General features: G+C 45.1%; 1 protein-coding gene across 2 annotated transcripts in view; it reads left to right on the top strand.

The window, feature by feature from the left end:
- The window catches only part of LOC100123063 (receptor-type tyrosine-protein phosphatase kappa), an 86378-nt gene that overhangs the window by 4411 nt on the left and 68367 nt on the right, over positions 1–13600 (top strand). For both annotated transcript variants that reach the window (XM_016988376.3, XM_008211917.4), the window contains exon 2: positions 4416–4683. In XM_016988376.3, the coding sequence (XP_016843865.1) occupies positions 4416–4683 (268 nt within the window). The remainder of the gene's footprint in view (positions 1–4415; positions 4684–13600) is intronic.

The raw sequence follows: 13600 nt of genomic DNA, 5'->3' as shown, positions 1-13600 counted from the left end.
AACGTGGGCGTGTAAAGATACCAGCGCCTGTGCTATGCGCTTCGCTCTATTACTTCTCCGATACGGCCAAGAAGAGGAGTATTCATATCGTCGGCTTTCTTTTTTTTTAAAGAGCGAATCGAGTAAACATTTTAATTCAACTGTAAAAAAAGCAATCGCGTTCACGGTGCCGAAAAAACTTTCTTATCGTCGCAATTTGTCGCAAGCGACGTGTTTATTTCGCCCCTCCGAGCTAAGAGCTTGAAAAATAAGTCGAGTCTGTAGAATTCGAGATCAGTACATTTTGTCGTAGGATTTGTCCATAGAGTTAATCGCGTGTTATCGGTCCATTATAAACCACTGCGTCATCCGCTGCAATGGACGCGACGAATTGTTGAAGAACTTCGCGATACGGCCCGAGCTTAATTAAAGCAGCCGACGGCATCCCGAATATTTCAAGTATACGCATAGTTCGAGTATAATGACCACAGCGAGAAGTTCACGTGGCCGTAAGTCCCTTGATTATCTGCACACACTATACACCATTTATAGCTGTATATAATTACAGATGTATCCTATGCCTTTGGCTAATCAATACTCGCAGCTAATTAGACGTTCTCGGTATACATAATGCACTACTAATTTCTTCACGGAAGCTCGTGTGCTTAAAGTACACACGTCATCGATCAAACTAAGGGGAAAATTCGGAAAACTATACACACACACACACACACTAATGCAGCTACTCCTCGGAAATTCCGAAGCACGCGCGGAGCTCGACAAAGGCGGCTTGACAGAGAGAGAGAGAGAGAGAGAGAGAGAGAGAGAGAGAGAGAGAGAGAGAGAGAGAGAGAGAGAGAGAGAGAGACTGTGTGGAATCGGAGCTATACCACCAAAGGGTTGATGCTCGAGTCGCGCCCTTAATTCCAGTCGCATTCCCCGCGCCGTCGAGCTTCGGAGAAATCCTGCGGCGCGTGAATAACAATGAATTTCTCGAGGGGAAACTAAATTCGCATAGCGAAGGAACGTCGCCCCGTGTGTGTGTGTGTATGTAATATTTTCCGAGATCGTTATACGTGTAGTTCTTAGCTCGAGAATTACGTTATATTTAGGGGGAGGAGGCGTGGATGTTAGAATTTATTAACAGGAACTTTATAGCCGATAGTTAACTCGTCCGACGTGGGGCATTTATTCGAATTTTTATCTTTCGAATTACTGATAAATAAATTGGAATACGCGTTGCAATTTGGAAACGAATCGTTTACGTCGAAAACATGTGCAATTAAACCAAAAAAACGATTACAGAATTATATTACAAATCGATTTTGCGATCGAGCGAATAAACAAACAAATAGCTCGTGTACCTGCGCACCCGAGAGAGCTTCTCTCCGAGCGGAGAAACGACGGCAGTATACGCGCGACGCGAGGCCGTGACGCTCTGCGATATCTGGCTCTTACAAAACGCATTTAAAAATAACGCTTTCCCGCTCTCTCTCTCTCTCTCTCTCTCTCTCTCTCTCTCTCTCTCTCTCTCTCTCTCTCTCGGCCGCCGCCGCCGCTCGGACCTTGAAGCGGGAAATCTTCTCGCCTTGACTTGCGCATCAAAGGTTAAGACACACGCGCCGGCTTTTCTATTTTTTGCCTTTGCCGCGCTCGCGCGGCTTTTGATCGTCTGCTTGTGTATAATTAATGGGCCGAGATCGTTGGAGTTTGAGGAATCGACGGGGCTCATGCTTTTCCGTGTATTGTTTGGAGTCTTCTTGTCGTTCGGGGGATTACGCGTTGGGCAAGCTCTTGTTACGGTTGGATTGATGACGAAGGTTTCATTCGAGTGAACAATTTTTATTGGCTTTTTTTCTCGATGATAAAAAGAGCCAGCGCGGAATCTCGAGCATTCGCCATGTTTCACCTTGCCATCGTAACGCGTCCCGTTTAAAAGTATATACGCGAAAATATAGAGGAGATAGAACGAGCTTCGAGCGATAAATTTCGTACACAATTATATCATATTTCGTCGGTATTTTCATTCTTCCCTCGACGTCACGGCATCGCGGGCGGGTTTAAAAATACATATAGTTTTAATAATCTAGGATTGTATACACAGCGTACGAAAACAAATTATAAAACACACCTTTAGCGCGAAAGCTACTTCAATCAAGGAAAATCTCGGGTAACTTCTCGCACGCGAGGGAGGAAGAAGACATTTTGAAAGCCAACAACTTTTTCATCCGGCGACAAATTTCGTTTTCCGCAGCAGCAGCCGAGCGCTCATCCTCCTCCAGCAGTGCCGGCGTGAAAGATCCACGTCATCGGCATAATGGAGTCAAACGCTCGCGAGCTTTGAAGGCTTTTACCACGCAAAAAGTGCGCCGCGCGCGCACACTACTCTCGCTCTTTATCTCCGAGCAATTTGCAAAAAGACCACCACCTGCACTTGACTCTCTCTCTCTCTCTCTCTCTCTCTCTCTCTCTCTCTCGCTCTCTCTCTGTATAGGTACACATAGAGACAAGAGGAAGAGAGGCAGTAGCTCTTTGTGCGACTCCGTCAAAAATCAAAGCTCGGAGCTTGAGCTTTGATGCGGTGAAAGGATAAAGAGGAAATTGGCGCTTTTTTCAAATATTTTGCGATTCATATACATAAAAATGTCGTTGCTTATGTATACCTAACTAACGCTTTAAACAGCAATCAAGAAGACCGACAAAGACGTATACCCTCGCGAGATTCGATTCCGGCCTTAAGCAGAAGCTCCCAAAGTAAGGGGGTACACCTACGCTCGAACCCCTGTAAGCTCCTCAGCGACGTCTCAAAGGGAATCGCGAAATATCAGAGCCACGGGATTACCGCGTTTAATGGGATCCGTCCGCGAAAACGACGATTGCTGCTGTACGTATGTACGTATATACACTTCCCCACGAAAAATGATCCCGTTCTGTATACGGCTACGTCGGCGTAGGAAAGATAAACATATATCGTTACTCAAGCGAGCTATGCTCTCGAAATGTTTGGGGATTCGTTGATAGTCTTGCGCATCTGTGTGTACATTATACGTACACAGCTAATCCTCTCTCTCTCTCTCTCTCTCTCTCTCTCTCTCTCTCTCTCTCTCTCTCTCTCTCTCTCTCTCGATAGTATAATTGTGGAGTAAGGTGGAAAATTTAATCCTGTTTTTGTCGAGTATAAATGCCTACCGAATTCCCATCAGTCAATTAACGCTTCACCCTACACCTACAACTTGGCCGCTTATATTCCGGTCGATCTGCTCTCTTGTTCTTGCGCGTGATGTAGTGTTGTACTTTGGGTCGGTCTACACAGCTTCCGGGTCAGACACGTGTGTGTCTATTCTCGGATTTTCGAAAATCCCACACAACAACGCAAACAATGATCGTTACACACGCTGTAATAATCGAGAACAAAAGAGTGCACACGAGGTTGAATAAAAAATCCAGGAGTATATAGCGAAGTTATATTTACGGATCTGCACTCGACTGACCGTGTTCCTCGCTGCAGTAGCCTCGTCGCGCTGAGAAATACCTCGCGCACCATAAATATTTACCAAATCATCGTCGTCCGCGGCGCAATTTGTCACTGCGCTATATACTCTCTCTCTTTCTCTCTCTCTCTCTCTCTCTCTCTCTCTCCCCCCCCCCGAGCTTGCGATCATCATCGCGAGGTATTCCGCGGATGACGAACGGCCCTCGCCCGAGAAACGAGGAAAAGGTTATCGCACCAGCAGCTTCTCGAGCAGTCGAGGCTAATACAGGCGTGTATATGTATATATGTATATATATATATATATATATATATATATATATATATATATATATATATATATATATATATATATATATATATATATATATATATATATATATATATATATATATATATATATATATATATATATATATATATATATATACACACAAGAGCGAAAGAGAAAGAGAGAGAGACGGATGCGTTTAATATACACTCGCTCGCGCGCCGGTCAGCTGCCAGCTGGCTCGAGCTTTCGGCGCTATTCTCAAGCTCCGAGGAGAAGAGCTGAGAATCGAAGCTCTCTCTCCTCGTTTTAGACATTCCGCAAGCTTGTAACACAATGACACACGAGAGTGAGAGAGCTTTAAGAACGCGCGGCGAGCTTTAAGCCGAGGGGATATCGCTCTGGATTATTTCCGATTTTTTGCGAGCGCTTCGAGATTTCGCGAATTTCTAGAGCAGACCTAACGTCCGAATTCACTTAGCAGCACACACTGGAGCCATTAAAAAGTCATAAGCTTAATGGAAACTAGCAATTCCACGAGATCGATAGTAACGATTTCATTTGTAAATCGACTCCGATGTGGTACGGAGCACGTGTTCGCGATTAAAATTTCACATGTATATAATTTATACACACAGAGTATCTAAAAAAAGACGTTTACTTTTTCTCTTGCAGATGTCGTCGACGTTGCGCGCGCAGTCGACAGGTGGCGAGCTGACGAACCTGAGCAGCGCCGGGTCTGACCGGACCCTGGCGACCTCGACGGGTGGAAGCTCGCACACTCATAGCCACAGGAAGCATCACAATCACCACAGAAGCCGGAGTGCGCCGAGGGCGCCCGAGAAACCACCGCGCAAACGACACATGAACCCTGGACAGAGCCTCGCGTCCATACCCAGCCAGATCAAGCTGTCCATGCTCAACAGCGGCCTCATTTCTTTCGGTTAGTATACATTGATGTGTGTACAAGTTTTGAATTTTTTTTTTTTTTTTTAATGAGGCAACTTCGCTTTCGTGTTGAGATTCTTATCTTGTCATATACTTCTGTATGAAAAAACACTTCAATGATATGATAATATTTTGAAAATCTCTGGCAGTTATAGCATGAGCGGTCCGATTATGGGCTTGGCAAAAGGTGACTTACCGATGTATAATATATGCACTGGGCTCGCAGATTTTGATAAGGGGAAGCGGAAAGCGCCAAGGCGTCACCTATCGATACTAACCAGAGACGCGAATAAATCGAAAACATTTAAAAGACTGTATTTTTAATCAGTGTCAATCAATCCCAAAACAATTTTGCGATCTTACAATCGAGCCATATTCAAAATCAAAACCCCCACGAAATTTCGAAACGTAAGTTAGTTTGCACTTTGTTTAAACAGAAAGTTGAACGGATCGGTGACACTCTGCAGGGCATCACACCCCTTGGCAACTTTATAAAACTGTTCTCCCCTCCGCGCTCCGACGCCTCTATCGTTGTCCCCGGGCTTGCATTTGAATGGCAAATAGCTTCATTAGCAATTCGATCCATTAATACAGTAATCCTGCGAGACTCGGCTATAATATATTCTTTATTCGGCCTCGATTCGCAATTTCCTCGTCCTCAGCACCGCAGCGGCAAAGGCGACTAACAAAAAGCCAAACGTCAAACAGATTTCAGCACTATCGCTCAGCCTGAAAAGGGGGAACAATGCAACTGGAATTTCCCGCTCTAGAGAGAGATAAAAGAGCTCCGGGGGTTCTACTCGGGTGTCAACAACTGAGCTTGCGGGGAATGGAAAAACTTGTTCGTTTGTAGTCGCGCCAATCGCTGCGGAAAGACTCGATGCCCCGTGCGAGTTTCGAATTCTCGCGCCATTATCCGCGGATAATGCTGTTTGTTCGAAAGTTCTTTTTCAACGCAGTGTGTGCTACTCACGACTGAATTATAGAAAGTGTGTAAATATTTGCTGTTGCGGGAGAGATCATCCGTTTTGAAATGGAAATTTCATAGCATTGTGTGAGTCTCGCGTAAATAATCGCTTCGAATAATTGAAATTCAGCGCGTATTATCGGCCCCGTTAAAATATTCGCTATACGCGATATATAAAAAGCGTTAATTATTTATCGTCGATTATCGGCTGATCGATACACACGCACGTAGAGGCGCAAAGCGGATATAATTTATCAATTTCGCGCGCGTGCTTCGAATTTCAATACACATCGAATTCCCGCCACGTATATATTATGATAACGCGCGCTTGTTAAAAAGTCCATGTGTTCAATTTTCGCGCTCGCGTCTTCCAAGTTTTAAGCTGTGCCGGAAAATATACGTAACGCCAGTGTATAACCGAGGCTTTATATACATGGGAAAAGTTCGCTATCGGGGCTGTATTTATCCGCGAATTTCTCAAAATTGGATCATCCTGTTTACCAAACTTGCACAATTTTTCTCTTGCTTAATAACCCTCATCCGAATAAAAATCGACGAAGGAAAGAAGGCCGGTCTTTCGTGTAATAAAGATCGCCTCGTCGAAATTCCCGGAATCTTCTCCCAACCGTAGAGTCGGACGTAAATTTCAATCGATAAAATTCCCAGTTCCGATCGAGAGGGGACTCTCACGGGCACTGCGAGAAAGAGTACAGCGGTCGCGGGTATATATTTTTAACCGCGACCGCGAGTCTCGATGCCACAGCGTGCGGCGATCGGAAAGTGGGGGCAGAAGAAACGGCGAGTAGAACTTTCGCGTTGTTATACGAAGAGCCACTGCTCGACGTTGTTTTTTTTTTTAAAGAGTCGAGGTAATTTTCAGGGTTTTTTACCGCTCGGACAATCAGTATAAACGTCGAGAACCGGTTAGCCGCGAGCTTGACCAGAGTATCGCAAGTCAGACTAAAAAAGCTCCCTCCTTCTCCGACCTCGAGAAGCTTGCACGTATATAGCGAGAGAGAGAGATCGGAGCTTATTCCAGCAAAGCTCGTATAAATCATCCATAATTGATCTCGAGACAAGTTACAGGTCCCCCTTCCCCCTCTCTACTCCCGCGAAGAACAAGGCCGCGCGTATATCCGATCCTCCCGCGGCAAAGTCCCGGGTTAACTGATCTTGACACAGATGCCTGCATTCCGTGCAGCTGCAAGCTCAAGCCGCCGAATATCGTCGGAATGCCGGGATGATGGGACTTTGACCCGACCGACGCTCACTCGCTCCCCACCCCCGTAGTCAACGGCGGCGGCTTAAGCTCGTCTTGGCCGCGTGTCTCTGTGGTCGTCGTTGCTTCTGCTGCTGCTGATTCATCCGGCTTTAAGGAAAGCGGATTCCGGCGTGTATATTCTTTCCCAACGCGCCGTGGAATTAAGATGCTGTTCTCCTCGGTTTATTTCATCGAGTTTTAGGGGTATAGGAGTGCGGCTTCGTTGGGAATGCGTAATGAGGCCGTATTTTAGCGTAGATGGGAAGTTCTCTTGAGAGGAATTATATCTTGACTTCGCTGACCAACAAGTGTGATTAATGCTCTCTCTACAGAGTCGGTGGAAAATCATAAGGTAGTTATAGCATGAGCAAGACTGCTTTGACTATAGAGATGACACGTACCTCTATACATAACACTGTTGGCGTCGATTTTGATAGGGGAGGCAGGAAAGTGCCTTTGCGCCACCTATCGTCGCTATGTTCAAGCTCACTTCGGCTCTGAATCACGCTTACAGATCGATTTCGATTTTTCTAAATGGTGGCATAAGCCGCAAAATAACAAAGCCTTGTACATCGAGCTCCGCAATGTATCCTCAATCCGAATTGCGCAATATATACAATGACGTCGCCCCAGCACTCGAAGCTCATCCGCGTATGAATGAGTCACGAGCCAGTGCGCACTCTATATACGGCAGAGTCCGAGAATCAACAATTGACATTCTCCTTGATCCGCGGAGCGGCACGCGATCAATTCGCGCAGAAAATACCTTCGGGCTTTCCGTGCGATCGCACCTGATGAGACCGGACGTTTTTTCGCGGCCTCGTTTTTTCTCTTCTATTATTCCTAGAAAAAACTTTTTAACGGGAAAACTCGATTTTCGAATGATTTTTACGTTTTGCTTATACAAGGATGATAAAATTTAGGTATAAATTTTCCAATAAATAATCAAACGTTGAAACGATTGAATTGTGAAATCTTAATCGGACAATAAATCACTCACACAAAAGATGAACTAATTCTAAGAAAGCTCGCTCGCGAATGAATAGCCAGTTGTTTCTTTAATTAAAGAAAGGACGCGTACATAACGGATTACATAAAGCTTCAATACCATTTGCGTCAATCTCGCTCATGGAGGTCATTGTTCGAATGTCTAATTGTTCAGTTTATTAACCCAACCCCAAGGCGATTGCATAATGAACGAAGACAAGGAAATACGACTCCCATTTGTTACGAACATCCCTCCGACAACCTGGACAAAGACCGAGAGAGTATACCCACAGCCGTTTAGCAGTGCGCGTAACGAACTTACGTACAATTATAAGCAAACTTGGTAAATCCAACTAAGACATTTCTCTCTCTCTCTCTCTCTCTCTCTCTCTCTCTCTCTCTCTCTCTCTCTCTCTCTCAGCGTAAAATCTCGGCTCCTCTCCGAAGCAGCGCCAAAGGAATTGCTACGTCGATGCGCGGAGGCGACGCGCGCGAGGAGCAAGTTTTTAAAACGATTATTTCTTCATACACTCGCGCAGCTCATCCCTCTCTCGTTAATACTTGGTCATTAACGCCGAGGAAGTTTTGTAATGCGCAGGATCTATAGGATTTTTTTTTTATTCGAAGAGAAAAAGTTCACGGCCTCTACTTAAGTGACTCAGAATTAGTTCTCCGTTGCAATTTTATAGGACGCGAAGACGCGGCGAACGATCGCGTTCCATTTCGTCGTGAAAACTTTGATGTACAAGGTAAACAAAAGCATAGAGAAAAAGAGCCGAAGTATATAGGCGCGTAGCTTATTCGCGCGGAACCGTTATCGATCGTATTATTGCTATGCTAGCTTTCGCAACCACACCCTCCTGGAGAAGTTCTCGATTGTGTATACCGATTTTTTCCTGTCTTTCCTTATTTTTCTCTCGTTGTGTACACGTCTCAGTGTAGGTGATTACGTCGTCAGTTGCACCTTTTGCGAGGCAGTTTCTTAGGCGTTTGCGTATTGGCGAAGGAGTTTTTAAGTATGAATGGCGTAGCTAACTATATACGTTTGGTAATGGCTAAACGAGAATATATGTAACGATACAGGCCACTTAAAAACGTTATTATCCTGTTCCGTATCACGAATATACCGGCATAGAAGTCGAAATTAATTAGTATTACTATTCGAAATTTTTAATGAAAATCGCCCATACATTTATGCTTCAATAAGATTTCTGTTGTGTCCTTTTTAGCGATGAAAATTATTTATCGGAGCAGCATATCAGCGGAGCCGGTTATACAGAGTAATTAATATCGAAATTTGATACTAATCACAGCGTCCATTACAAGCAACCCCACACATATAATTTTGGATTAATAAGCACCGCATACATAATTATACCGTAAAATAAGCTTATGGGCCGAGAGAGACAGAGGAGTCAAATTTTAATAAACTATTCGCAATATAACAGCGCGTCGGCTGTTCCCATCGATCCGTACTACTGCTTTATTCGAACAGGCGTTATAATGCCTATAACGATTCGTTAATAGCCTATTAGCAATCTCTACCAACTTTGCCGGCAAATTTAATTTGGTTCCTCAGGTCGCGCGCGAATAGCTTTTATTAAAATATTGACTTATTCCGCAGCTCCGTAATTAATAAACTACGGCGATAGCGCAGACTATACTATTTTCGTGTATTCGAGTTCGTGCAACGTCTGAATATAAATGCCGCGGATTCCAATACTACAAAAATTACGCTCTCTTTTTTACCCTCCGGCTGTGCAAAAGCAAGTTATATGAGCTCGATATTCCGAAAAGTGCTGGAGCGATCCGCAGATTTTCCAGTTTTCCAGATTTCTCGCCGTTTGCGTATGAAACTGGATCGTAAAAGGTATACGGAAAATATTCAAAAGGGATAAACCCAATCAAATCGTATAATTTTACTTGGAACACACGCCGCCGGTATCCCACTTACAACGTCTTCATTTATTCAAGCTTGCGCAGGACGTGCCGGTCTCGAAATCCATTGAATTACCGTAGCCGTTGTATTATCGGCTCTACTTTATCAGAGCCGTAGCAGAGAGAGAGAGAGAAAGAGAGAGAGAGAGAGAGAGAGAGAGAGAGAGAGAAAGAGAGAGAGAGAACGAAGAGATTACGCTTTTTATTGCGCTCGCACGCGAAATCTAGAGCAGCAATCTACGTTTTCCCGCCGCCGCGAGAAGGACGGATTGACATTAATTCCAATTATTCCGCCGCAAATTTTCCTTCTGCCGCCACATGCAGTCCCGGCGTACATGAGGCCGCTTAAGCTGTCCGGATTGCGAAAGTTTATACGAGGATTTACGCGACGCTCTAATTGAAACTCTTTTGGATCCTGAGCTCTTTCTCTCTGCCATACACACATGTGTGCAGCTCTTTTTCGCTTTGTCGAGTCGTACGCGTTTATTTACTGGTTTTTGAAGTTGGGAAAAAATAATGGATTTTAATATTTGATCGCGAGAAAATCGATGTATAAAATAAAGGATGCATGTGTGTTTCGGCCGCGATGCGAAAATTTTGTTATTTTCCGTTGACCTGGATTCCAGGAAAAATAACGCGATTCCGCGCGAGAGCGAATTGACAAATTTAATTAAGGCAGCTGCATGCCGCTCGCTGATATGATTTTTCAGCCAGAATTAGAATCGTAAATTATTTTTATCTTTCGAACGAATCGTCGCAACATTGTATAACCATATAAGTAGACGACGATTGTTTCAGCGAGACGTGCGGAAAGTGCTGTGGAAATGCAAACTCTAGATTAAATCCCACACGAGGGAGAGAGCGCAGTAGTAAGGGCATTAAAAGTTGCTAATATACCTTAATAAACTTAGCATTGAGCAGCTTCTGATTTGCCCGGCGATGGCATACTTCCGCGAGAACGTGTGTATAATACTGTTTATGCTAACGCGGCACGCGAGCCGATTTGAAAATTTGATACATTCGTTAAACAAGCTTTACAATACGCAAACGTCCCGACAATCAATTATATCCAGTCGATGTCTCGAACAGCATCAGCAGTCGAAATAACGACGATCCTCTACACTCGTGGTCTAATTAACGGGCTAAATAAAGCTCGAACGAAAGCTCGCGCTTCATTAGCCGACATGCGCGCTCTTTTTCTCGCGCCCCGCGTGGATGGAATGTATAATACGTCGGCTGATTGGATGACGAAAATTCAATTCGCCGGAGCTTGATTCGCGCCTTCATAACTTTCAAGCACTGGCGACCACCACCGCCGCTGTTATAATTTCGTTGATTCGTGCGTCGAGAGGAAAAAATTTTGATTACGCGCGGGCCGTTGCCGAGTTTTTCGGGGCTACGACTTTTGCGGCTTTGTTGAATTATACCCGTGTCCCTCTGGCGTTTAATGAGACAGTGTTTTTACAGTCAGCACGTGGAAAAAGCTCGCGGAGGTGAAATTGCGGGAAAGCCCTTTATGCGACGTGTACGCAGGCGTATCACGGGGTTAAATATGATGTTAAGATCGAGAGCATAGCAACGATTTTCCGTACGTATAGCTTGTGTAAAAAAGCGCTTTTGCACAGAGGCAATCAAGCGTCCAATCTGCTCGGTATTTCAGACAAATAAACGAGAGGGAGAAAGCTTCGAACTCTTACTTCACTTCCATTCCCCCGAATACAAATATCCATTTGCTTTCTAATCCATCCGGGCTTATTTGTTGTTGACTCTGGCATCCTGTGGCGAGAAACGAAATAGGAATGCCTTTACATACGCGTTTGTACACACACGCGGGCAGGTGTGCAGCTTCAGCTTTTAACTCCGGGAAAAAGGTGAAAGTATGGAAGAAAGTTTGCTTTGCCACTCGCAATGTTCCTATTTCCTTTTCCACCTCCGATCCACCGAATGTGTAGTAAAAAGGAAATTGTCCAGGCGTAAGACTGTGTTTAAGAAGCTTTTCAAACACACACGCTGTAGAAAAAAAATATACACACCGAGTGTGATGTGACACGAGTGTCAACTTCAAAAATTTCCGAGCTTGCGAGCAAGACAAACCGATATATCGATTTTCCGTCAGCCAACCCACACACACACACACACACACACGTCGCGTTGGGTTACGGCAAAAACGCCCGCGAAATTGGGCACTCGACTCTCTCTCGCAAGTAGAGCTTCGCGATAACGCGAAGCCAAATGAGTAGGGGGCCGCGGTCGCAATAATGAGAGACGTACCTACGCGTCGGTGATTGAATTTCTCGAGCAAGAGCTTCGAGCTGAAGTGTACACGGAGACTTGAGCACTATACACCTCTCGATTAATCGTTGATTTGCTTTAACCGATCGATGAACTTTTTTCTGTTTCAGGTGAGTACACAAATACACACCTCGACGCCCTACTGGTGTAACGATAACACACGCGTGAGTACACTCGAACAACGAAGAATATTTTTCAAAGCCGCCACTCGACCCAGAGCCCTCGAACACATACGTATAATATCCCGCGCGCCAAGTGGCAGTGCTTAAAATCGCATTACGACCCAGCTCTCTCGGAGAACGTATGCGCGCGAGAATATAAGCGTAATCCTTTCTCAGGGGCTGGAAAAACTCGCGGAAAAAGTGAAAGCAACGCGGGCCAGAACGCGATCCGTAGGTAAAAAGTATAGCGGCGCGCGGAGAGAATAAGAAGAGAAAAGCTCGCGGACGACGAGTAAGTTGCGTAGCCAGATGGAGGGTCGGTTTTTCTGAACGAGGTCGAGCTCCGCGAGCTATTCGACTTCGGCCGTCGTCTCTGAACTTCCTTTTCTCTTTCTCTCTTGCTTCGTTTATATTCGAAACTCGCGGGTTCAACACTCGTCGTTACACACAGAACACTGCGTGCAGTGCATTAACGTATACAGAGCTATCTCTCGCTCTTGTATTCCGAGTACGACTTCTTCTTCTTCTTTCTCGAGGCGCGTATTCTCGTCAAGAAGCAGACCTGCATTATGCTCGCTTGTACATACGCGTGCATGTGTAGCGAAGGATAAGAGGACACACTTTCAGCGAAATTTTCTTCGCTGCAGGGAGAGATGCTTAATTGGGCCGAGTGTGTGCAGTGCAGTGTTGTGATAAAAATATAACACACTTGGTTATACGCAACGATAAAAGTCCAGCGGGATGAGAAGGAAGGAAAAAGTTTTGAATAATGCGGGATCTTCGATTCCTCTCGTCGCGATATAACATATATAGCTAGAGAGAGCCTCGTGTGTGCAGCTTGCGCGAGCCCTAGAGCCATTAAGCAATAAGCGACGCGATGATGGCCGACTTCGATCTCGAGACTGATTAATAATCCATCAGAAAGCGTCTCGATATTGGCCCCCGAGCGCGCGAGTATAGTAATGGAACACTGCGCTTGCAAGCTCTCTCTCCCTTTATTGAAAGCGAGTAGCGCAGGCGCAAGCTCTATCCGTTAACCCTGGGGCATTACTCGGGGATAACCTTCTCCCTCTCACTCTCTCTCTCTCTCTCTCTCTCTCTCTCTCTCTCTCTCTCTCTCTCTCTCTCTCTCTCTCTCTCTCCTTATCTCGTATTATAGCCGATGCTATACCTTTCGGCGAAGAAGACGCTGTTGCGCCTCGCGAGACTTCGAATTTTACAAGGAATATTTTGCGCTTGTTATCGGCGCTGTTTTTCCCAGACCTATACGTGCAACGGCCGTTCTTTACGCATTGTATTGAAGAGC

The sequence above is a fragment of the Nasonia vitripennis genome, chromosome 4 (assembly GCF_009193385.2).
Source record: "Nasonia vitripennis strain AsymCx chromosome 4, Nvit_psr_1.1, whole genome shotgun sequence".
NCBI classification, from domain to species: Eukaryota; Metazoa; Arthropoda; class Insecta; order Hymenoptera; family Pteromalidae; genus Nasonia; species Nasonia vitripennis.
This window is presented reverse-complemented; position numbering and strand designations above follow the sequence as displayed.